The sequence below is a fragment of the Amblyraja radiata genome, chromosome 15 (genome assembly GCF_010909765.2).
Source record: "Amblyraja radiata isolate CabotCenter1 chromosome 15, sAmbRad1.1.pri, whole genome shotgun sequence".
NCBI lineage: Eukaryota > Metazoa > Chordata > Chondrichthyes > Rajiformes > Rajidae > Amblyraja > Amblyraja radiata.
Window position 1 is genome coordinate 995,148 of NC_045970.1, and position 26,801 is coordinate 1,021,948.

Consider the following 26,801-nt stretch of genomic DNA (forward strand, 5'->3'; position numbering starts at 1 on the left):
CTGCTGGACCCTCTGCATTTTGTATATTGGGCCAATAGAACAGTGGATGCTGCAGTCAATCTGGGCCTACACTTCATCCTCCAGCACCTAGACCGACAGGGGACCTATGCAAGGATTTTGTTTGTTTATTTTAGCTCTGCATTCAACACCATTGTGCCAGAGCTACTATGCTCCAAACTTTCTGAGTTGACTGTGCCTGAACCCCTCTGGATCACCAGCTTTGTGACTGACAGGAAGCAGCATGTGAGGCGGGAAAGCATATCTCGGAACCGCAAACGCTCAGCATAGGAGCACCGCAAGATGCGTACTCTCCCCTCTCCTCTACTCTCGCCACATCAATGACTGCACCTCCACAGACACCTCTGTCAAGTTTCTCAAGTTTGCGGACGACACAACCCTGATTGGACAGATCCAGGATAGGGATCTCTGTATTCTTTTCAATTTGACATCTTTCCTATAACATGGTTCCCAGAACTGAACACAATATTCTAAACCAACGTCTCACCAACGTCTTATACAACTGCAACATGACCTCACAACTTCTATACTCAATACTCTGATTGATTATTATTATTATTATTATTATTATTATTATTGCTTTATTTATATAGCACATTTTAAGTCAACTTGCATTGACACCAAAGTGCTTTACGTAAATTAAATAATAAATTTACATACAAACCATAGAAAAAGGTTAAAAATAAATAAAGAAAGAAAATGGACACAACACATTATAGAGTTCAACACAAACATCCCCCCACAACAGAATCAAAAATGTCCACTGTGGGGAAAGGCAACAGAAAGTTAAGTCCTCTTCCTCTGAAACACCCGAGGTCGGGGCCCATTTGTGGCCTTGCAGCCAGTCCGATGATTTTCAGGGCCCTCTTGCCGTGAAGATGGAACACTGGCGTCGGGTGAAACAATTCCTCAAGACTGATGAAGGCCAAAGTGCCAAAATACGTTTTGACCACCTGATATACCTGCAACACGACCTTCAAGGAACCATGCAACCATCAACCATTCCTCTGCCCACCTGGCTAATTGATCCAGATCCTGCTGTAATCTTTCACAACCATCTTCACTATATGCAAAACCACCCGCCTTTGTATCATCAGCAAAATTGCTAATCTTGCCCTGTTCTGTGACGTTTCACAGAGTGCTGGAGTAACTCAGCGGGTCAGGTTGAGTATGGAGATTGGGAGTTCATGTTGCAGTTGCATAAGAAGGTGATGAGGCCGCATTCAGAGTATTGTGTTCAGCTCTGGCTCCATGTTATAGGAAATATGTAATCAAACTGGAAAGGGTACAGTGAAGATTTACGAGGATGTTGCCAGCACTGGAGGGCCAGAGCTATAGGGAGAGGTTGAGTAGGCTGGGACTCTAGTTCATGGAGCACAGGAGGATGAGGGATGATCTAATAGAGGTGTATAAAATCATGATTTGAATAGATATGGTTGAGTCTTTTGCCCAGAGTAATTGAATCGAGGAGCAGAGGACATAAGTTTAAGGTGAACGGCAAAAGATTTAATAGGAATCTGAGGGGGGTATGTTTTTTACACAAAGGGTGGTAGGTGTATGGAACAAGCTGCCAGAGGAGGTAGTTGAGGCGGGGACTATCGCAACATTTAAGAAACAGTTAGACAGGTACATGGATAGGACAGGTTCGGAGAGATATGGATCAAACGTGGGCAGGTGGGACTAGTGCAGATGGGACATGCTGGGCCGAAGGGCCTGTTTCCACACTGTATCACTCCATGACTCTATCTTTCCCTCTCAAACACATTCTCCTGCCTTCTCCCCATTACCTCTGACACCCGTATCAATCAAGAATCTATCAATCTCCGCCTGAAAAGTGTCCATTCACTTGACCTCCCCAGCTGCTTGTGGCAATGAATTCCACAGTTCCCCACCCTCTGACTTAAGAAATTCCTGCTCATCTCCTTCCTAAAGGAATGTCTTTAATTCCGAGGCTGTGGCCACTGGTCCTATAGTGGAAACATCCTCTCCACATCCACTCCATCCAGGTTTTTACCAGGCTAGGACAGACTGCAACAGCTTCACACCGTGTCCCTAAGCTCGTGTCCTGTCCTGCATCACCCAAGGCAGCAGAGACATTATAGGAGAAGGCAAGCACCGTAACAAAGTAGCTCACGATGGTTTGGGTAACATTCAGGAATGTCTATGCATGTCACATCATGAATATTACTGAAAAACGGTCTTGACCCGACATATAATCTCCAGAGATGCTGCCTGACTCACTGAGTTACTCCAGCACTCTGTGACATGTCATCTATCCATGTTCTCCAGAGATACTGCCTGATCCGCTGAGTTACTCCAGCACTGTGTGAAACGTCGCCTATTCATATTCTCCGCAGATGCTGCCTGACCCGCTGAGTTACTCCAGCACTTTGTGACTATTTTCCCTTCACCCATCTGCCCAAGCCCACTCTCCCCACTCCTTTCCTATGTTCCTTTCCACCCATAAACCTATCTCTGCCTTTACATTTCACTCCTCTTTCAAATCTGCTCTACTTATCTACATTCATTTTTCTTCTTAACTTTTTAGTCATAGAATGATGCAGTGTGGAAACAGGTCCTTCAGCCCAACTTGCCCACACCGACCAACATGTCCCATCTAAACTAGTCCCACTCACACGCGTTTGGCCCATATCCATCTAAATCTGCCCTATCCATGTACGTGTCCAAATGTCTCTTAAACATTAGGATAGTCCCAGCCTTAACTACTTCCTCTGGCACATCGTTCCATACACCCAGCTGTGTGTGAAAAAGCTACCTCTCAGATTCCTGTTAATTTCTGAAATATTGGTCATAAATATGGTCAAAAATGCTCCAAAATAAGGCTCAGAAAGCATCAGAGAGCATCTAAAACCCCAGAGCTTCCAGGGCCCTTAAGTGGGCCCTGGACCCTTGACCCTGGCATCGAGGGACTGCACGCTTCGCGCTCATGATGTGCGCAGCGCGCACACTATTTCACATTAAAGGTTTTGTAATCCTGTCATGCCACCCCCCTTTTTAGAAAGCTTCGTATGGGCCTGCCCTCTATCTGTCTCTCTTTCTCCCTCTCTCTCTCTGTCTGTCTCTATAGATACATAATACATAGAAAATAGGTGCAGGAGTAGGCCATTCGGCTCTTCGAGCCTGCACCGCCATTCAATATGATCATGGCTGATCATCCAACTCAGTATCCCGTACCTGCCTTCTCTCCATACCCCCTCATCCCTTTAGCCACAAGGGCCACATCTAACTCACTCTTAAATATAGCCAATGAACTGGCCTCAACTACCCTCTGTGGCAGAGAGTTCCAAACATTCACCACTCTCTGTGTGAAAAATGTTTTTCTCATCTCGGTCTTAAAGGATTTCCCCCTTATCCTTAAGCTGTGATTCCTTGTCCTGGACTTCCCCAACATCGGGAACAATCTTCCTGCATCTAGCCTGTCCAACCCTTTAAGAATTTTGTAAGTTTCTATAAGATCCCCCCTCAATTTCCTAAATTCTAGCAAGTATAAGCCGAGTCTATCCAGTCTTTCTTCATATGAAAGTCCTGACATTCCAGGAATCAGTCTGGTGAACCTTCTCTGCACTCCCTCTATGGCAATAATGTCCTTCCTCAGATTTGGAGACCAAAATTGTACACAATACTCCAGGTGTGGTCTCACCAAGACCCTGTACAACTGCAGTAGAACCTCCCAGCCCCTATACTCAAATCCTTTTGCTATGAAAGCTAACATACCATTTGCTTTCTTCACTGCCTGCTGCACCTGCATGCCTACTTTCAATGACTGGTGTACCATGACACCCAGGTCTCGTTGCATTTTTTGCTTCCTGTCTGCCAGCCAGTTCTCTATCCACATCAATACTGAACCCCCAATACCATGTGCTTTAAGTTTGTATACTAATCTCTTATGTGGGACCTTGTCGAAAGCCTTCTGAAAGTCCAGATATAACACATCCACTGGTTCTCCCTTATCCACTCTACTAGTTACATACTGGACTCTTGCCTTAAGTAGGTGTGAGGTGGTGAATGGGAAGGAGAGGGTGCAGGGTCCATTCTTTGCAGACTGAGGTCTGGCTGTGTTTGTTGGGGAGGCTGTACCAGGGTTACATTTCTGATTTTCAAACCTGCAGTAAAACTCATTCAGGTTGTTCGTCAGCTGACGATTGTCCAAAGAGCGGGGGGCTTTCCTCTTATAGCTGGTGATTTCTTGCATGCCCTTCCAAACTGAAGAAGAGTCACTAGCTGAGAACTACTCCTCAACTGCTCAGAGTACCTTTCCTTGGCAGCTCCGATTCCTCTTCTGAGCTCTTTATCGATTAGGCTATAACCATATAACCATATAACAATTACAGCACGGAAACAGGCCATCTCGGCCCTACAAGTCCGTGCCGAACAATTATTTTCCCTTAGTCCCACCTGCCTGCACTCATACCATAACCCTCCATTCCCTGCTCATCCATATAAGAGCTATCTTTTAACTCTTTAACGATTAGGCTATCGGCTTGACGCATATTTGCCCCCCCCCCCGATCTCGAAATGGAAATGTTACATCTGTATATAATGATCCCATTAAAATGTATATTTATGTCACAAACTATGGAATTCATATTTTTCAGTATGATTATCAAGGAAAAGAAAGCCGTTCCAATTGTTTGATATTATTTGATATTGTTTACAATTATTCATATGGAAGAGAAAATATAATAGCTCTAAAACCTACCTTAATTTTGTAATCTCACTAAAGATAACCCCCCTTTACCTCTTCCCTCCCCCATCTCTCTCTCCCCTCCCTTCCCCCCCTCTCTCCCGCTCCCACATCCCCCCCTCTTTCTGGCGGGGAGGGGGGGACAAAGATGAAGGTGGCGTAGGCCCAGTGGGGGTGACGTGGGCCCAATGGGGTTGGCTAGGGCACCAGGGGGGTGGGGGGTCGTGGGCCAGGGAGGTGTGTGGGCACCAGTGGGGGTCAGTGGGTATGGGGGGACAAGCATGGGTGGTGGGCCCAGCGGCGGTGTCTTGGGCCCAGTGGGGTGGTGTGGGCACGGGGGTGGCGTGGGCCAGGGGGTGAGGCATGGGCAAGTGGGGGTCAGCGGGGGTGGCATGGGCCAAGTGGGGTCCAGGGGTTGGTGGCCCAGCGGGGGGGTGGTGGGTGGCTGGGCCAGAGGGGGTCAGCGGGGTGTGGGTGGCCCGCGGGTTGGTCGTGGCCCGGGGATGGCTTGGGCCAGGGGGAGGCTTGGCCCATGGGGCTTGGCCCAGCCGGGGCGTAGGCCCAACGGGGGTGGCTTGGGCCCAGTGGGGGTGGCTTGGGCCCAACGGGGGTGGCTTGGGCCCAGCGGGGGTGACGTGGGCCCAGCGGGGGTGGCGTGGGCCCAGCGGGGGTAGCGTTGGCCCAGCGGGGGTCAGCGGCGGTGGCGTTAAGCCCAGCGGGGGCGGCCTGGGCCCAGCGGGAGCGAAGTGGGCCCAGCGGGGGTGGAGTGGGGGGAAGTCCCCCCCCTTTGGACAGCCATGGAGGGACAGTGATGGAGAGGGACAGAGAGACAGACACAGCGACAGACACAGCGACAGAGAAAGAGGGAGAGTGGCAGAGACAGGGATGCAGAGACAGAGAGAGACAGAGAGAGAGACAGAGGGACAGTCAGGGAGAGAGACAGACATAGAGAGAGACAGAGAGGGAGAGAGAGGGAGACAGTCAGAGAGGGAGAGAGACATTGAGAGAGAGACAGTGAGAGAGAGATACAGATGCAGAGAGAGAGATAGAGAGAGATAGAGAGAGATACAGTGACAGCGAGAGAGATAGAGAGAAAAGGGCGAGAGGGACAGAGACAGACAGACAGACAAAGATAGACATAGACAGAGAGGGAGAGAGAGAGAGAGACAGATGGAGAGAGACAGACAGAGACAGACAGTGAGAGATAGAGGGAGACAGAGAGAGACAGGGACAGAGACGGGGACAGAGACGGAGAGACAGAAACGGAGAGACAGAGAGGGAGAGACAGAGATGGAGAGACAGAGAGGGGGAGACAGGGAGAGAGAGTCGGAGACAGAGACAGACGGGGAGAGAGAGGCAGAGGAACAGTGATAGTGAGGGACAGAGAGACAGAGACAGACAGAGAGAGACACAGAGACAGAGATAGAGGGAGAGGGGCAGAGAGAGAAAGGGAGAGGGAGAGAGAGGCAGAGAGAGAGAGGGAGAGAGTGAGATAGAGAGAGCGAGAGAGATAGACAGAGAAACAGAGAGAGGGACAGAGACAGAGGGGGACAGACAGAGAGGGACAGAGACAGAGACATAGACAGAGAGAGGCAGAGAGAGAGAGAGAGAGAGAAAGAGGGAGAGACAGGGAGGGAGACAGACGGAGACAGAGAGGCGGAGAGAGACAGACACAGACGCAAAGTGACAGAGAGAGAGAGACAGAAAGACAGAGAGAGAGAGAGAGGGAGAGACAGAAAGAGACAGAGACAGAAAGAGACAGACACAGAGAGAGAGACAGAGACAGAGAGAGAGATAGAGAGAGAGAGAGGAGGAGAGATAGAGAGAGAGAGAGAAAGAAAGAGAGGGACAGAGATAGAGACAGAGACAGAGAAAGAGCGACAGATAGGGAACAGACAGACAGAGACGGACACAGAGACAGTGACAGACAGAGACAAAGAGAGACAGACCGAGAGGGACAGAGGGAGACAGAGAAAGAGAGACAGAGAGACAGAGAGACAGGCAGAGAGAGAGACAGAGAGAGACAGGCAGAGAGAGAGAGACAGAGTGAGGGAGAGAAAGAGAGACAGTGGGAGACAGAGAGAGACAGACAGTCAGAGACAGAGCGAGAGACAGACTGAGAGACAGAGAAAGAGACATATGGCATACTAAATCTTCTTGCACTGACGTGCAATGACAATAAAATATATTATTATTATTATTAAGAGGGAGCGACAAAGAGAGGCAGAGAGACAGAGAAAGAGAGAGACAGAGGGAGGCAGAGAGAGAGACAGAGAGAGACAGAGAGACTGAGAGAGAGAGAGAGAGAGGAGAGAGAGAGACAGAGAGTGAGAGTTGGAGAGAGAGACAGAGAGAGAGACAGAGAGAGAGACAGAGAGAGAGAGTGACAGATTGAGAGACGGAGAGAGAGAGACAGAGAGTGAGAGATGGAGAGAGAGACAGAAGGAGAGACAGAGGGAGAGAGACAGAGAGAGGGAGAGACAGAGATATGGAGAGAGGGAGAAAGAGTGACAGTTACAGAGAGGGAGAGACAGAGACAGAGAATTGGCTACCTCCCAAAACACCGTACCACTGACCACATTTATACCCTCCACACTCTCATTGAAAAACCCGTACACCAAGCAAAAAATGGGAAAATATTTGCCTGTTTTATTGAATTTTTTGAAAGCATTTGACTCTATTTGGCATGAAGGGCTCCATTACAAATTCCTCTGTTGTGGTATAGGAGGAAAGGTATATGACCTTATCAAATCAATGTACCTGAATAATAAATGTGGTGTTAAAATTGGGGACAAACGCACTGATCTCTTCACCCAAAGAAGAGGCGTCCGGCAAGGCTGCAATCTGAGCCCGACACTGCTTAATGTATATATCAACGATTTGGCAGTAAAGTTGGACCAAAGCACAGCGCCGGGCCTCCGACTTCTGGACGGAGAGGTAAAATCCCTATTTTATGCGGATGACTTGCTTCTGCTGTCCCCCACAGAACAGGGACTGCAGCAACAGTTGGACCTACTTGATGAGTACAGCCAAAATTGGGCCCTGGCAGTAAATCTAAAGAAAACCAACATCATGATTTTTCATAAAAGACCCAGATGTCAGGAAGATAAATACAAATTTACTCTCAATGGTATTGTAATCGAACACATTATGAGCTATACTTACCTTGGTTTAACTGTTGCAGCATCAGGGAGATTCAATATGGCAGTGAATGAACTAAAAGAGAAAGCTCAAAGAGCTCTGTATGCAATGTATACAAGCTCCGGCGCTAGCTATCTTTTACAATACAATACAATACAATACAATTTATTGTCATTTGAGCCCCAGTGAGACTCAAACGAAATTTTGTTTCCACAGCCATACAAACAAAAACAATGTCCTACAGACATACACACAATTAAGTTCACACAAACATCCATCACAGTGAACCCACTGTGATGGAAGGCAAAAGTATTTTCTCTCCCCTGCTCTCCATGTCTCTCCCGATGTCCAAGCCCCAGGCGGGTGATGATAAGTCCCACGGCCATTTTAGGCCGTGCCGGGCGATTTACGGCCCCGCTCCCGGTCTAGAAGTCTCGAAGTTGGAGCCCCCGGCGGGCGCTGGAATGTCCCACGGCCATGAAGCCGTGCCGGGTGATGTACTTCCCCGCTCCGGGTCGTTCCAAACCCCGCGACACGGGCTGGAGAAGTCGCGTTGTGGGAGCTCCGGGAAGCGGTCTCTCTCTCCACCCGGACCCGCGAGCTCCCGATGTCCCAGTCCACCGGACCTGCGGCTGCGTTGCTGGAGCCTCCGAGCCCCAGGAGTCGAGTCGCAGCAGCGAGTCACCACCGCTCCCCACGTTCCGAGGCCGGCCAGCCCCACGATGGTGAGTAGTCCGCAGATCGGCAGTCTCCCGAGCCCCCGGGTCGTTCAGGTTGGAGGCCGCTCCACGGTACTAGGCCCCAATGACAAAGGAGACCCGACAGGGAAAAGGTCGGGTCTCCCGGACAGGGAAGAGATTTTAAACGGTTTCCCCCGCCCCCCACATATACACATTTAAAAAACAGTATTTAAAAAACACCAAACACTACATTTAACTAGACAAAAAAATAAAAAAAGACAGACAGGCTGTAGGAGCCGCTGCAACGAGTCGCGCCGCCATCATGTTTTATCTGTATATATTTATTTACCTATGTACTAGATCAATATATCCTCATTTGTATATAATTGGTTTTAATCAGCATTTTACTACTTTGCACTCTGATTAGGTGCTAAACTGCATTTTGTTGTACCTGTACTTGTATTTCTAATCTACTCTAATAAAAAGAAGATTCTACAACAACCAGATTCCAATTAAAATCTGGTTTAAAATATTTGACAGTGTAATCCAGCCTATTGCACTTTATGGTAGTGAAGTATGGGGTCCGCTCAGTCACCATAGTTATAGTAAATGGGAAAAACATACAACGGAGGCCCTGCATGCGGAATTTTGTCAGAACATCCTGCGTATCCAAAGGAAAACACCAACAAACACATGTAGGGCGGAATTAGGCAGATTCCCACTGATAATAAATATCCAGAAAAGAGCATTACATTTTTGGAATCACCTTAAATATAGTCCCCCCAGATACCCTCCAGTTTAAAGCCCTTAAAACACAAGAGGGGAGACCAGAAAAGAGTTCCCTTTCAGTTGGTACTGAGACTAACTACCCCTATTTAGTTAAACCCTAACCAGTTAAATCTTGACCAGCCTCAGATCAATACTGATCCCCAATCACCAGTTAGAGTGAACCAAATTATCAAACAATGTAAAGAAACGTAATTGGAACATTGGGATAAAGAAACCAAAAGCCAAAGCAGATTAGAATGTTACCGTGCCCTAAAAAGGGATTATAAATTGGCAGACTATCTCTCAACTGTTAGAGACATAAAGCAGAGACAGACCCTCACCAAATACAGGTTAAGTGACCACTATGGAAGTTGAAAAAGGAAGACAGAAGAGATTCTGGCAACCAAAAGAAAATAGAATATGTGGCCACTGTTTGACAGATGACGTTGAAACAGAGGTGCACTACCTCCTAAAATGCATCAAAACTAAGAATTGGTGAAGGAAATACGGCACATCTTGGTGCACAATATGTAACAGCATGCCATAACCTGAGAGACGGTGAATGACCAATATGCACCTATGCACCCACACACTAATTGACATTAACTGACACTAAGAAATTAATATTGAATTGCTAAACTTGCTATTCTGTTGTACTGCTTACAGCTGCAAGAAGGTGCAGCAATCAATAAAGGGCTATAGGTCTATTGCGAGTTTATGTACAGGGACATATCTATCTATGCATTGTATACTTGTACTTTATATTTTAAATATATATGTCATGTTTTATAATTTGGGAATATAACGATGTATTTTATGCCAATAAAGTTTTTAAATTGAATTGATTGAGAATGAGAGAGAGAGGCAGACATAGAGAGAGAGAGAGAGAGAGAGAGTGCTGCAGTAATTCAGTGGGTCAGGCAGCATCTGTGGAGAAGATAGACACAAAGTGCTGGAGTAACTCAGCGGGTCAGGCAGCATCTGTGGAGAGAATGAATGGGTGACATTTTGGGTCGAGACCCTTCTTTGGTTTAGTTTAGTTTAGAGATGCAGCGCGGAAACAGGTCTTTCGGCCCGCGGAGTCCGCGCGACCAGCGATCACCCCGTACACTAGCACTATCCTACGCACATTAGGGACAATTTAACAATTTAGCGGAGGCCGATTAATCTACAACCCTGAACGTCTTTGAAATGTTGGAGGAAACCGGAGCACCCAGAGTCAAAACCCACGCCGGTCAAGGGGAGAACGTGCAAACTCCACACGGACAGCCCCAATAGTCAGGGTTGAGCCCGGGTCTCTGGCAGTGATTCTGCGCCACTGTGCCACGCATAATTATATAATGGTTTCCTCCGCCATAAACGCACCCAATATGTGCTAGTAATGTCCTGTTTGCCAGCTTGTTGAACCTCTGTGTTCCCCTCCTGCAGGGTTTAGGAGCCGTTGCTGTGGACAGAGGGACGGGGACGTGAGCGGCCATTGAGGACGGCCATGAGGGTGAGCCCCCCCCCCCCCCCATCTGCTCGGTGTGTGGGCTGAGCTTCATGGGGCTGAGCTTCGATGGAGGACCACATGACGGGGCACAACAAGGAGAAGCGTTATGAGTGCGACGTGTGTGGCAAGGCCTGGCAGTGCCCGAGCCATCTTGAGATCCATAGGCGGGAGCACACGGGAGAACACCCCTTCAACTGCTCGGAGTGCGGAAAGAGCTTCAAGACGGCGGATGTGCTGAAGATCCACCAGCGGGTGCACACGGGCAAGAAGCGCTATGGCTGCTCCACCTGCGGCAAGAACTTTGCCCAGTTGTCGGGGCTGCAGGATCACCGGCCGGTGCACAGCAGTGAGGGGCCCTTCACCTGCTCCGACTGCGGCAAATGCTTCAAGTCGTCGCCGGACCTGAAGAGGCATGGGCGCCTGCACGCCAGGGAGCGCCTCTACACCTGTACCCAGTGCGGCAAGGGCTTCACTCACTCCTCCAAGCTGCTGGAGCACCAGCGCACCCACAGTGGCGAGCGCCCCTACACCTGTGCCCAGTGCACCAAGAGCTTCTCCAGCTCCACCAAGTTGCTGTTGCACCAGCGCACCCACACCGGCGAGCGGCCCTACACCTGCGCCCAGTGCGGCAAGGGCTTCACCCAGTCCAGCATCCTGCGGTCCCACCAGCGAACCCACACCGGCGAGCGGCCCTTTACCTGCACCCAGTGCGGCAAGGGCTTCACCCGGTCCAGTCACCTGCTGTCCCACCAGCGCACACACACTAGTGAGCGCCCCTACACCTGTGCCCAGTGCAGCAAGAGCTTCTCCTGTTCCACCAAGTTGCTGTTGCACCAGCGCACCCACACCGGCGAGCGCCCCTACACCTGCGCCCAGTGCGGCAAGGGCTTCACCCAGTCCAGCATCCTGCGGTCCCACCAGCGAACCCACACCGGCGAGCGGCCCTTTACCTGTACCCAGTGCGGCAACTGCTTCACCCGGTCCAGGCACCTGCTGGATCACCAGCGTACCCACACCGGTGAGCGCCCCTACACCTGCGCCCACTGTGGCAAGGGTTTCACCCGCCCCGGCACGCTGCTGGCCCACCAGCGCACCCACACTGGCGAGTGCCCCTACACCTGCGCCCAGTGCGGCAAGGGCTTCACCCAGCCCAGCAACCTGCGGTCCCACCAGCGAACCCACACCGGCGAGCGGCCCTTTACCTGCACCCAGTGCGGCAACTGCTTCACCCGGTCCAGGCACCTGCTGGATCACCAGCGCACCCACACCGGTGAGCGCCCCTACACCTGCGCCCACTGTGGCAAGGGCTTCACCCGCTCCAGCATCCTGCTGAAGCACCAGCGCACCCACACCGGCGAGCGCCCCTACACCTGCGCACAGTGCGGCAAGGGCTTCACCCGCTCCAGCAACCTGCTGTCCCACCTGCGCACACACACTGGCGAGCGTCCCTACACCTGTACCCAGTGCGGCAAGGGCTTCACTCACTCCTCAAAGCTGCTGGAGCACCAGCGCACCCACAGTGGCGAGCGCCCCTACACCTGCGCCCAGTGCAACAAGGGCTTCTCCTGCTCCTCCAAGCTGCTGTTGCACCAGCGCACCCACACCGGCGAGCGCCCCTACACCTGCACCCAGTGCGGCAAGGGCTTCACCCAGTCCAGCATCCTGCGGTCCCACCAGCGAACCCACACCGGCGAGCGGCCCTTTACCTGCACCCAGTGCGGCAACTGCTTCACCCGGTACAGGCACCTGCTGGATCACCAGCGCACCCACACCGGTGAGCGCCCCTACACCTGCGCCCACTGTGGCAAGAGCTTCGCCCGCTCCAGCACCCTGCTGTTGCACCAGCGCACCCACACCGGTGAGCGCCCCTACACCTGCGCACAGTGCGGCAAGGGCTTCACCAGCTCCAGCAACCTGCTGTCCCACCAGCGGGTGCACAACGGCGCCCATCCCGTCCCCAGCCCGGTGTGTGGAGAGCTCTTTGCCATGGCCTCCCAGGCCCTATCTCCCCAGCGTGTGCACACCAGTGGCCAGCCCTACGACTGCCCGTACTGTAGTGAGGAGTTTGACAGCTCGCGGGGTTTGCGGCAGCACCGGCGGACCCACGCCGGCGACCAGCTGCTCCCACTGTGACAAGAGAGCATGGAAGCTGCAGGAGCACGAGCGGCTACACACCGGAGAGAGACCCTTTGTGTGCGCTGAGTGTAGCAAGGGTTTCACCCGGCTTGACCCCCTGCTGGAGCACCGACGAGTCCACACTGGCCAGCATCCCTTCACCTGCCCGCTCTGCGGCAAGGCCTTTGGCCGCTCCTCCAGCCTGCCACGTGGATAGATAGGCGCTGTTTAGGTAAGCACAAAATGCTGGAAGGAATGGGTAACATTTCAGGGTTGAGACCCATCTTCAGTGTCGACCCGAAACGTCACCCATTCCTTGTCTCCAGAGATGCTGCCTGTCCTGCTGAGTTACTCCAGCACTCTGTGAATGTCACCTATCCATGTTCTACACACATGCTGCCTGATCCGCTGAGTTACTCCAGCACTTTGTGTTAGTCATAGAGTGATATAGTGTGGAACCAGGCCCTTCGGCCCAACTTGCCCACACTGACCAACATGTCCCAGCTACACTAGTCCCACCTGATTGTGTTTGGTCCATATCCCTCCAAACTTGTCCTATCCATGCAACTGTCCTACTATTTCTTGGGATAGTACCAGCCTCAACTACCTCCTCTTACACTTTGTTCCATACTCCCACCATCCTCTGTGTGAAAAAGTTACCCCTCAGTTTCCTTTTAGATCTTTTCCCCTTCACCTTGAACCCATGTCCTCTGGTCCTTGATTCCCCCACTCTGGGCAAGAGATTCTGTGCATCTAACTAAATTGTGTTCCATGCAAGATTCCAGCATCTGCAGTTTCGTGAGTCTCCCTCACCTATATCCACCTATCACTTCTGAAGAAGGGTCTCAACCTGAAACGCTCACATTCCTTCTCTAGAGATGCTGCCTGTCCCGCTGAGTTACTCCAGCATTTTGTGTCCACCTATCACTTGCCAGGCTTTGTCCAGCCCCCATCTCTCTTTTCCAGCTTCCTCCCCCCACCCACTCAACTCAGTCTGAAGAAGGGTCCTGACTCAAAACATTGTCTGTCCATTCCCTCTAAAGCGGTGGAGGAACTCAGTGGGTCAGGCCGCATCTGTAGAGGGAAGGGAATCTAAGGCGACCACTTTCCTTTCCAACTTTCTCCACCCCCCACACCAAGCAGTCTGAAGAAGGGTCCTGACCTAGAATGTTGCCTGTCCATGCTCTCCAGAGGTGCATGTTACTCCAGGAGAGTGTGTCTCTCTTTGTAAACCGGCATCTGCTGTATACCGCTGATTGCGGTATTAAGTTAGCTGTAATCTAATAAGGCCGCATCCATAAAACTGCAATTAGATATAGTTCAAAATGTACTTTATTTTGTAAAAATCTAACTATGTACTAACTTCAAGAAAATGAAAAAAATTGTTAATTCTAAAGTTAGCTAACCTTTTAATGACTTTGTTGTGACTGCTTTTTGTGGGCAAGCATTTCAATATATTTGGTTGCAACATGGAGGTACGCAGTTTCAGCTGATCTTCTAGATGGGTATCCGCCATTTGTGACCTTAAGGGCGTCTTAGAGGCTGGTTCTCTGGATACTTTCAAGAGAGAGCTAAATAGGGCTCTTAAAGATAGCGGAGTCGGGGATATGGGGAGAAGGCAGGAACTAATTGTGGATGATCAGCCATGATTACATTGAATGGTGGTGCTGGTTTGAAGGGCTGAATGGCCTACTCCTGCACCTATTGTCTCTTGTCTAATGTCTATTGTATCTGGACTATGCGTGCATTTCACCCTGCACGTGCGCTCAGTCCGCCAAGGCCTGCTGGATCTCCCGGTTGCCAACCATTTTAACTCCCCTTCCTACTCCCACACTGATGTTTCTGTCCTGGGCCTCCTCCATTGCCAGAGTGAGGTGACACGCAAACTGGAGGAACAGCACCTCATAGCCTACAGCCCAATGACATGAACATTGAATTCTGCAAATTAAGGAAACTACCCCCTCCTAATCAAGTCCTGGAGTCTGTCCCACCCCCATCTCTTTTTTCCAGCTTTCTCCCCCGATTCCCATCAGTCCAAAGAAGGTTCCAGACCCGACACGTCACCTGTCCATTCCCTTCCAAAGTGCCAGTAGAACGGCGAGAAAACGGATGGAGAAGTGTTCCTATTACAAGCTCTCCTTGGCCCTGTCAAGAATGCTATGTCCATTCTTGGGATGGGATGCAAGGTCCGAGCTGACCCGTCATCGACATGGCTTGATTTCAAAGACAGGACAGGGGCATTCCCTGAGAGATTCGGGGGGTTGAAAGAGGTTTCGTCTGTGTTTTTCCCCTCGGTTGTTGTTCGGGGAGGAAGGCGGTGGCACTTGGCCCGTTTGGGCTAGTATGCGCGGGAGGAAGGCTGAGCTTGGATTGAGGCTTGGAAGGCTGAGCTTGTCTCCCCTGCCCCGGCCCGCATCTATTAATTAAAAGACTGTTATTTATCAAAAGACTGTGTCATTTATCTTTCGAGAAGCGTTGCAAGTCTGGTGGAGAGCTAACATGCGTAAAACGACATTCCCCTGACTCCATGCTTTTTCCTAAGTGGCTGGAGGGAGCAATCTCTTGAACTATATAATAATTTTGCACTGTAAACCCTCACCAAGATGGACGCCGTCAACCCCATATTTAGACGTCCGCCGTCAACCCCTCACCAAGGTGGCTGCCGTTAATCCCTCAACAAGATGGCCGCCGGCTGCAGACCAATCAGCGGCGCTGACCTCACCTGCCCTCACCAAGAAGGCCGCCCTCCCCAGGCCGACTCTCCCAGTCGACCGCATGAAGATGGCGGCGGAGAAGCGGCAGTTGGTGACGTCGCTGCGGACGGAGCTGAGGTAAATAATGTAAATGGGCAGCAGCTGCAGCGGATTGAGCGGGATCTGTGGGGTCAACATGAGGTCAATGACCACATCATCTACAGTAAAGTACACGTGTGTGTGTGTGGAATAAAACTGGGTGCAAATTCCTTATAAATACACCAGACTCACCCTTTTATTCACTCAGGTCAATAACAGGTTATAAATAAATAAATAAATAAATCAGCAGCGGAATCAGCGAAATAAATAAACCCGGTAAATCTGGGGGAGAGAGAGAGAGCTGAGGTCAATCTCCACATAAACTACACGTCTGGGGTCAATAATATAAATTCACCGTCTGGAGCAGTGTTAAAACACATTATAAACATCTCCCTCTCTCTGGCTCCCAACCTCCCCTCTCTGTAAACAGGGCCGGATTAAATGAAGAGAGGCCCTAAACTACTTCACTTGTGAGCACCCCTCCCCCCTCCCAATCCCCACCCCCACGACTAGAGGACCATGACTACCTGACAGTGACAGTGTGACACTTTTAGATCCTACTGTATGTTGTCATTAAACAGTTGGTTTTAAAATACATATTGGATTCACTGCGAAGCAGGTGATGCGTTACCTGGATCACCGTTTGAAGCTCACGAGTTTTGTGCCTGTTGCTTCAACATCATGGAGCTGTGGTTTGCGGAGCTCCCAGCCTCGGGCTGTGCTGATTTAAACACGTGGAGCCCTGGGATCCCTTTGCCGAGGGCCGCCAGCGTGAATCTCCACCCTGCTCAGCCTGTGGACTTTGGGTGGTGCAGGAGGGAAGGGAATAATTGACCAGGGAATTGCGAAGGGGGGGAGATGGGAAGATGTGGCGAGTGGTGGAGTCATGTTGGAGGTGGCGAAAATGACGGAGGATTATTTGTTGTATGTGACGGCTAGTGGGGTGAAAGGTGTGGACTAGGGGGACTCTGCCCTTGTTACGAGTGGGTGGATGGGGAGAAAGAGCAGTGTTACGGGGTATGGAAGAGACCCTGGTGAGAGCCTCATCTATAGTAGGGGAGGGGAACCCCGTTCCTTGAAGAATAAGGACATTTCCAATGCCCTATTGTGAAACACCTCATCCTGGGAGCAGATGCGGCATAGACGGAGGAATTGGGAGTAGGGGATGGAGTCCTTACAGGAAGCAGGGTGGGAAGAAGAGTAGATAGCCATGGGAGTCAGTGGGTTTATAGTGGATCTCGATCAGAAGTCTATCACCTGCGATGGAGATAGTGAGGTCAAGAAATGGTAGGGAAGTGTTGGAAATGGTCCAGGTGTATTTGAGTGCCGGATGGAAGTTAGTGGCGAAGTGGATGAAGTCAGTCAGTTGTGTGTGGGTGCAGGAGGTGGCACCAAAGCAGTCGTTGATGTAACAGAGGTAGAGGTCGGGGATGGGGCCCTGGTACGCCTCGAACAAGGATTGCTCGACGTAACCGACAAAGAGGCATGCGTAGCTGGGGCCCATGCATGTGCCCATAGCTACGCCTTGTATTTGGAGGAAACGGGAGGAGTCAAACGAGAAGTTATTGAGGTTAAGGAACAACTCCACTAAGCGGAGGAGAGTGTCAGTGGCCGGGTATAGGTTGCTTCTCTGGTCGAGGAAGAACCAGAGGGCTTTGAGACTATCCTGGTGGGGGATGGAGGTGTGGTGACTGGACGTCCATGGTGAAGATGAGGGGGTGAGGGCCTAGAGAATGGAATGCCCGGAGATGACGGAGAGTGTCTGAGGTGTCTTGAACATAGGTGGGGAGGGATTTAACCAAGGGGGGTAGGATGGAGTCAAGGTATGTGGAGATGAGTTCGGTAGGGCACGAATAGGCAGAGACAATGGGTCTACCGGGACAGTCAGGTTTGTGGATTTTGGGGAGAAGGTAAAATCGGGCCATGCGGGGTTGTGGAACGATGAGGTTGGAGGCTCGGGGGGTCAGGGCGTGGGAGTTGATGATGTTAGAGATAGTGGCCTGGTGCTCGTCAGTGGGGTCATGGTCCAGGGGTAGGTAGGAGCAGGTGTCCGAGAGTTGGCGCATGGCCTCAGCTTTGTAGAGATCGACGTGCCAGACTACCACGGCACCTCCCTTGTCGGCGGGTTAGATCCCCCAGTCTAGGTTGTTGCGGAGTAAGTTGATAGCTGAACGTTGGGGGGGGTGGGGGGGGGGGGGCGAGGGGAGAGATTGGAGTGAGACAGGGGAGTTGAGAAGTTGAGGTGGTTGATGTCGCGACGGCAGTTTTGGATAAAAAGCCGGAGGGCCATGAGGGGGGTTCCAAGAGGCGGGGGTGCATTGGAGACGGGAAAAGGGATCATCAATGGGGGGCGAGGACTCTTTCCTGTGGAAGAATACTGTGAGGTCGAGGCGACGGTAGAAGATCTCCAAGTCGTGGTGGGCGCGGAGGGGGACAAAGTTAAGACCATTTGTCTTGCCGATTTTGAGGGATGGATTGTTATCCTGACAATGGGTGCAGGAGTAGGCCATTCGGCCCTTCAGGACAGAAGGTTCTCAATGTCTTTCCCAGAATCTATCTCATCTTGGCTGCTCATGTGGCTGAAATAGTGTTCTGTCCAGTGGACGGACGTCTGGATCCCATTGGCCTGAGACCTGGCCACAAGTTGTGGGTGGCAAGGTCATGACCCCGAGGTACATTTGTTTCAAGGGTCACGGTGGAGGTAATGTTCTGACCAATTCTAACGTCTGAGAAGTGAATAGTGATGATTTGTTAATTCATCATGGCTGAAGCAGGTGGGCTCACTTCTGACTATACTTTACTGTGGACATTTAAATAGGAAACGTCAACTGTCTTTATTACCAATGAATGACCCAGAGAAAGGAGAATGTTACTCATGGAAGTTCATAGAGTCACAGCAGGGAAACAGCCCAGCATGGAAACAGGCCTTACCGTCAGCCAAACTTGCCCACCCCGACCAACATGCCCCATTTACACTAGTCCCACCCCAACCAACATGCCCCATCTACACTAGTCCCACCCAGACCAACATGCCCCATCTACACTAGTCCCACCCCGACCAACATGCCTCATCTACACTAGTCCCACCCCGACCAACATGCCTCATCTACACTAGTCCCACCCCGAACCAACATGCCCCATCTACACTAGTCCCACCCCGACCAACATGCCACATCTACACTAGTCCCACCCCTGCCTTCTCTCCATACCCCCTCATCCCTTTAGCCACAAGGGCCACATCTAACTCACTCTTAAATATAGCCAATGAACTGGCCTCAACTACCCTCTGTGGCAGAGAGTTCCAAACATTCACCACTCTCTGTGTAAAAAAAGTTCTTCTCATCTCGGTTTTAAAGGATTTCCCCCTTATCCTTAAGCTGTGACCCCTTGTCCTGGACTTCCCCAACATCGGGAGCAATCTTCCTGCATCTAGCCTGTCCAACCCCTTAAGAATTTTATAAGTTTCTATAAGATCCCGTCTCAATCTCCTAAATTCTAGAGAGTATAAACCAAGTCTATCCAGTCTTTCTTCATAAGACAGTCCTGACATCCCAGGAATCAGTCTGGTGAACCTTCTCTGCACGCCCTGTAGGGCAATAATGTCCTTCCTCAGATTTGGAGACCAAAACTGTACGCAATACTCCAGGTGTGGTCTCACCAAGACCCTGTACAACTGCAGTAGAACCTCCCTGCTCCTATACTCAAATCCTTTTGCTATGAAAGCTAACATACCATTCGCTTTCTTCACTGCCTGCTGCACCTGCATGCCTACTTTCAATGACTGGTGTACCATGACACCCAGGTCTCGCTGCATCTCCCCTTTTCCTAGTCGGCCACCATTTAGATAATAGTCTGCTTTCCTGTTTTTGCCACCAAAATGGATAACCTCACATTTATCCACATTATATTGCATCTGCCAAACATTTGCCCACTCACCCAGCCTATCCAAGTCACCTTGCAGTCTCCTAGCATCCTCCTCACAGCTAACACTGCCCCCCAGCTTAGTGTCATCCGCAAACTTGGAGATATTGCCTTCAATTCCCTCATCCAGATCATTAATATATATTGTAAATAGCTGGGGTCCCAGCACTGAGCCTTGCGGTACCCCACTAGTCACTGCCTGCCATTGTGAAAAGGACCCGTTTACTCCTACTCTTTGCTTCCTGTTTGCCAGCCAGTTCTCTATCCACATCAATACTGAACCCCCAATGCCAGTGTGCTTTAAGTTTGTATACTAATCTCTTATGTGGGACCTTGTCGAAAGCCTTCTGGAAGTCCAGATACACCACATCCACTGGTTCTCCCCTATCCACGCTACTAGTTACATCCTCGAAAAATTCTATAAGATTCGTCAGACATGATTTACCTTTTGTAAATCCATGCTGACTTTGTCCAATGATTTCACCACTTTCCAAATGTGCTGCTATCCCATCTTTAATAACTGACTCTAGTAGTTTCCCCACTACCGATGTTAGACTAGCTGGTCTGTAATTCCCCGTTTTCTCTCTCCCTCCCTTCTTAAAAAGTGGGGTTACGTTTGCTACCCGCCAATCCTCAGGAACTACTCCAGAATCTAAAGAGTTTTGAAAGATTATTACTAATGCATCCACTATTTCTGGAGCTACTTCCTTAAGTACTCTGGGATGCAGCCTATCTGGCCCTGGGGATTTATCGGCCTTTAATCCATTCAATTTACCCAACACCACTTCCCGGCTAACCTGGATTTCACTCAATTCCTCCAACTCCTTTGACCCGCGGTCCCCTGCTATTTCCGGCAGATTATTTATGTCTTCCTTAGGGAAGACGGAACCAAAGTAGTTATTCAATTGGTCCGCCATATCCTTGTTCCCCATGATCAACTCACCTGTTTCTGACTGCAAGGGACCTACATTTGTTTTAACTAATCTCTTTCTTTTCACATATCTATAAAAACTTTTGCAGTCAGTTTTTATGTTCCCTGCCAATTTTCTTTCATAATCTATTTTTCCTTTCCTAATTAAGCCCTTTGTCCGCCTCTGCTGGTCTCTGAATTTCTCCCAGTCCTCCGGTATGCTGCTTTTTCTGGCTAATTTGTACGCATCATCCTTCGCTTTGATACTATCCCTGATTTCCCTTGTTATCCACGGATGTACTACCTTACCTGATTTATGCTTTTGCCAAACTGGGATGAACAATTTTTGTAGTTCATCCATGCAGTCTTTAAATGTCTTCCATTGCATATCCACCGTCAACCCTTTTAGAATTAATTGCCAGTCAATCTTGGCCAATTCACGTCGCATACCCTCAAAGTTACCTTTCTTTAAGTTCAGAACCATTGTTTCTGAATTAACAATGTCACTCTCCATCCTAATGAAGAACTCAACCATATTATGGTCACTCTTGCCCAAGGGGGCACGTACAACAAGACTGCTAACTAACCCTTCCTCATTACTCAATACCCAGTCTAAAATAGCCTGCTCTCTCGTTGGTTCCTCTACATGTTGATTTAGATAACTATCCCGCATACATTCCAAGAAATCCTCTTCCTCAGCACCCCTGCCAATTTGATTCACCCAATCTATATGTAGATTGAAGCCACCCATTATAACGGTTTTGCCTTTGTCGCACGCATTTCTAATTTCCTGGTTTTGTCTGCCTGCCACTTTTACTTTTCACCTTGCTACCTATTGCTTCTACCCTCATTTTACACCCCTCTGTCTCTACGCTCACACATTTAAGAAACCCTTTCCCTTTAACTCCATCCTCCACTATCCCATTCGACACCCCACCTCCCTTATTCAGTTTAAAACCACCCGTGTAGCAGTGGCAAACCTGCCTGCCAGAATGCTGGTCCCACACCAGTAGTTTGATGCTTCAGCCTGCAGCAACCCAGGAACACTGTGTTCCAGATTCTTCATTAGTTTGTTGTTCTGCACATCGATCGGGAGGCGATGATATCGCCCGTTCACACGCAGCCGCCAGAGCAAACGCTGTACATACAGTGATGACAAACGCAATAAATGCAATATCCAGTGCAGAACAGTGCAGGATTGTGTTGCAGAAAGCCCGGAGTAGCACAGACGAGAGGGGCTGAAGGACCAGTCTCCGGTCAGGGCGACCACCGACGCTGTCCGTGTGGAGTTTGCATGCTTCCCCCTCCATGGTGGACCGGATGCGAGTCGGGGCAGGGGAGGCGAGCTCAGCTTTCCAAGCCTCAATCCAAGCTCAGCTTTCCTCCCGCGCATCCTAGCCCCGACGGGCCGAGTGCCGCTGCCTTCCTCCCCGGACAACAACCGAGGGGTAAAACACAGACGAAACCTCTTCCAACCACCCGAATCCCTCAGGGAATGCACCTGTCCTGTCTTTGAAATCAAGCCGTTACAATTGTGCACGATCAGTCAGCATTATCCTTTTTTTAAATATATAGACGAAAGCTGATCAAGTTCAAGTTGGAATTTATTGTCACATGCACCAATTAAGGTACAGTGATATTTGAGTTACCATACAGCCATAGTGAGTAAAAAGCAACAAGACACACAGCCACATAAAATAAAATCTAACATAAACATCCACCACAGCGGAATCCACATTCCTCACTGTGATGGAAGGTAATAAAGTTCAATCATCTTCCCCTTTTGTTCACCCGTGGTCGGGGCTGTTGAACCCTTCGCAGTCACCGCTCGCTGCCGACACACTACATAAAAGTCCCTTTAAACTTCCATGATCCAAAGACATCCTCATGAAGAAGGCCTACGCTTGGACAGCTATCCAGCCAGAAGATGCGAAAGCATTGCTGGAGTTTGCGATATTTCTTGGAAGTATGAAAGAAATGACTACCCTCTTAGACCACATGCAAGAAATGAATGTTGTTAGCAATATGAAAATGATCACTCTAAAACTGCCCTATAGACTTAGTGAAAAGATGAAGCTGGTCTGTTAGAGGAAAATGAGAATCGAAAGGCCATGCTTCCTGATCTGGGGAACTTCTTAGAAAAGGAAGTAGGGTTCATGTCAAATTTACGCTATGGGAATATTCAAGATCCTAAACCAATCGCAACTGTCAAAGGTTCTACCTTTACTAAAACAAAAGGAAGATCAGGGCCTAAGGGAAGTAGTTTTGATTCTGCTGTAAATACCTGCAGAAACGAAAGGTCAAAAGGAAGAAGATACATCTACTGTTAAGCCAAGATGGTTCTGCTTGTCATCCAGCGAGAAGAAGACAGAGGAATGACAAAGAGATGGCCCACGAGGGAAGTGGGGGGGGGGGGGGGGAATGGGGGTGTCGATGACTGGTCAGCTCGGACCTTGCATCCCATCTCAAGAATGGACACCACATTCTTGACAGGGCCAAGGAGAGCTTGTAACAGGAACACTTCTCCATCTGTTTCCCACCACGGATGGCTGACCTGCTGATCTACCAGCACTTTGGAGGGGAATGGACAGGTGACGTGTCGGGTCTGGACCCTTCTTTGGACTGATGGAATATGGGGAGAAAGCTGGAAAAAAGAGATGGGGTTGAGACAGACTCCAGGACTTGATTAGGAGGGGGGAGTCTCCTTAATTTGGAGAATTCAATGTTCATATCATTGGGCTGTAGGCTATGAGGTGCTGTTCCTCCAGTTTGCATGTCACCTCACTCTGGCAATGGAGGAGGCCCAGGACAGAAACATCAGTGTGGGGAGTAGGAAGGGGAGTTAAAATGGTTGGCAACCGGGAGATTCAGCAGGCCTTGGAGGACTGAGCGCAAGTGTGGGGTGAAATACACGCAAAGTCCTGATACAATAGACATTAGACAAGAGACAATAGGTGCAGGAGTAGGCCATTCGGCCCTTGTACCAGCACCGCCATTCAATATGATCATGGCTGATCATCCACAATCAGTACCCCGTTCCTGCCTTCTCCCCATATGCCCTGACTCTGCTATCATTAATCTAGCTCTTGATTGAAAGTATCCAGAGAACCGGCCTCCACCGCCCTCTGAGGCAGAGAATTCCACAGACTCACAACTCACTGTGTTAAAAAGTGTTTCCTCATCTCCGTTCTAAATGGCTTACCCCTTATTCTTAAACTGTGGCCCCTGGTTCTGGACTCGCGCAACAACGGGAACATGTTTCCTGCCTCTAGCGTGTCCAAACCCTTAATAATCCTATACGTTTAAAAAATATACCATCTCATCCTTCTAAACCTCAGAGTGTACAACTCCAGCTGCTCCATTCTCTCAGCATGACTTCTCCCATACCAGGAATTAAACTTGTGAACCTATGCTGCACTCCCTCAATAGCAAGAATGTCCTTCCTCAAATTCGGAGACCCAAACTGTACACAATAATCCAGGTGTGGTCTCACTTGAGCTCTATACAACTTCAGAAGGACCTCTTTGCTCCTATACTCAACTGCTCTTGTTATGAAGACCAACATGCCATTTGCTTTCTTCACTGCCTGCTGTACCTGCATGCTTACTTTCAGTCACTGATGAACAAGGACCCCCCAGATCCCGTTGTACTTCCGCGTTTCCCAATTTGACAGATTAGATAATAATCTGCCTTCCTGTTTCTGCTACCAAAGTGGATAACCTCACATTAATCCACATTAAACTGCATCTGCCATGCATCTGCCCACACACCCAACCTGTCCAAGTCATCCTGCATTCTCATAGCATCCTCATTACAGGTGGGGGGAGGAAGCTGGAAAAGAGAGATGGGAGCTGGACAAAGCCAGGCAAGTGCTGGAGTAACTCAGCAGGACAGGCAGCATCTCTAGAGAGAAGGAATGGGTGATGTTTCAGGTTGAGACCCTTCTTCAGAAGTGACAGGTGGATATAGGTGAGGGAGACACAAGATACTTTAGATGCTGGAATCTTGCATAGAACGCAATTTATTTACATGTGTTTAACTGAGTTATTTTGTCAATCTAAAGTCAACTTGACTCAAACACTTGTAGCTGTTGAAAGCGATTCTTTATTCAGCTGAGACTAGTCTCTGAACCTTCCAACACAGAGCTGATGCTCTGGGGCGGGTCCAGAGAGGAATAACTTTGATAGAACTCACGTCATTTATATAGGCATTAAACATTTCAGATACAGAGGGTATGACAAGCTAGTAACCAATCATCTGTGTCCTTCTGGTGATTTACAACATCAGTCACATGATCCCCTTTCCTTGGCCTCAATACAACGTTTGTTTGCCTGTGGTATAACTTTACTTTAGAATAATTTGATTTCAATACAGCAAAACCCCAGTAGGGTCAATTATCAAAGACCACTCTTCAAAATATAAGATACATATGTAAAACAATGATCACACAAGTCACACACACTTTCCATACCAAATAGAAAGATATTTCTATAAATTCTATTTCTATAAACAATTTCTACAAGTCTAATGTTTACATTCCTACTGAGATAATACATTTCATAATTTGTTTTACTACAATTTCACAGTTTGAAATACTATTACCTATGTCTTTAAAACGTTAATTATATAAGTTTGCTGAATTACAGTTTATAAGTTCAAAACCCATACATATCTCATACATGGGTCGTAAATCTGTCAACTCAATTAATAAGTGTTTGGTGCCAGGATACAACTCAATTCTAATTTGTAGCCCCTTTCCTGCTATCTGGAAGCCGGATTTCTAATCTCACTACAAGGTATTTTACAAATATTACAGACAAAGCGTAAATTCACAACTCAGAATTACATCAGAATTACATCAGCTTCTTCGGCTTTCTATAAACCTATCCATCAACCTAATTCTTCCTCTCCAATCATCCATCCATTATCACAACCTCATTATAATTTAACACAGCCAAGGCTAACTACAGGGTCTATTATCTCTCAGCCTTGAATTCTGTCTCAAACTCAGCATAAGCCTCACAGTTTAAGAATGTGCCATAGAGAAAAGAGCAGTTGACCTCTGGCCTAAGAAGAGGCCTATCCATTCAGCTATCCATTCTTCAACACAAAGTCATATCAAATAGAAGTTCCTCCAGTGTTATAATTGCCTCAAAGCAATAAACTAAGCTATGCAGGTTTAAGTTAAGCGTTTCTATGTCTTGATTCATCCTTCCCTGTGTGTATATGGTTCATTGCACATTATTTCGTCAGGAAAACCTTAAGCTTTTCTTTTGCAAATTACCTAGCTTATATAAAAGTCACTATCCGAGCGGTTCTATTATATGCACAGATGCACAGATTATATCCTCAGATGCACAGAATCACTTGCCCAGAGTGGGGGAATCGAGGACCAGATGACATGGGTTCAAGGTGAAGGGGAAAAGATTTAAAAGGAAACTGAGGGGTAACTTTTTCACACAGAGGGTGGAGGGAGTATGGAACAAACTGTCAGAGGAGGTAGTTGAGCCCGTGACTATCCCAAGAAATAGTAGGACAGTTACATGGATAGGACAAGTTTGGAGGGAAACGGACCAAACACAGGCAGGTGGGACGAGTGTAGCGGTGACATGTTGGACGGTGTGGGCAAGTTGGGCCGAACGGCCTGTTTCCACACTGTATCACTCTATGAGTGACACAAAGTATTGGAGTAACTCAGCGGGTCAGGCAGCATCTGTGGAGAACATGGATAGGTGAAATTTACAGAGTGCTGGAGTAACTCAGCGGGTCAGGCAGCATCACTGGATAACATGGATAGGTGTCATTTCAGAGTGCTGGGGTAAGTCAGCAGGACAGGCAGCATCTCTGGAGAGAAGGAATGGGTGACGTTTCGGGTCGACACTGAAGATGGGTCTCAACCCTGAAATGTTACCCATTCCTTCCAGCATTTTGTGTCTACCTAAACAGTGCCTATCCAAGTGGCGGTGGGCCAGCAGGCTGGAGGAGCGGGCAAAGGCCTTGCCGCAGAGCGGGCAGGTGAACGCCCGCTGGTCGGTGTGGACTCGTCAGTGCTCCAGCAGGTGGTCAAGCCGGGTGAAATCCTTCCATACTCAGCGCACACAAAGGGTCTCTCTCCGGTGTGTGTCCACTGGTGTTCACGTAGCCCGCATGCTCTCTTGTCACAGTGACAGCAGCAGCTCACCGGCGTGGGTCCGCCGGTGCTGCAGCAACCCCCGCGAGCTATCAAACTACTCACCGCAGGACGGGCAGTCGTAGGGCT

The 26,801-nt window shown here is 49.3% G+C and overlaps 1 protein-coding gene across 1 annotated transcript; it reads left to right on the forward strand.

The window, feature by feature from the left end:
• The first annotated feature begins 10,834 nt into the window (after positions 1 to 10,834).
• Positions 10,835 to 26,797, forward strand: LOC116981641 (oocyte zinc finger protein XlCOF6-like). Its single transcript, XM_033034727.1, has 3 exons — positions 10,835 to 12,167; positions 15,549 to 15,750; positions 26,707 to 26,797. Exons 1-3 carry the CDS (start codon positions 10,871 to 10,873, stop codon positions 26,795 to 26,797), a joined length of 1,590 nt encoding a protein of 529 aa, XP_032890618.1. The 5' UTR covers positions 10,835 to 10,870.
• Positions 26,798 to 26,801: the final 4 nt, after the last annotated feature.

What these genes read in the sequence shown, in the direction of transcription:
- LOC116981641 (XM_033034727.1), top strand. Translation starts at nt 10,871, where the DNA reads ATGGAGGACCACATGACGGGGCACAACAAGGAGAAGCGTTATGAGTGC. An exon ending in CACCCACACCGGCGAGCGCC is followed by an intron (nt 12,168 to 15,548) that starts CCTACACCTGCG and finishes CCCCATATTTAG; the next exon opens with ACGTCCGCCGTCAACCCCTC. An exon ending in TCGCTGCGGACGGAGCTGAG is followed by an intron (nt 15,751 to 26,706) that starts GTAAATAATGTA and finishes CTCTTGTCACAG; the next exon opens with TGACAGCAGCAGCTCACCGG.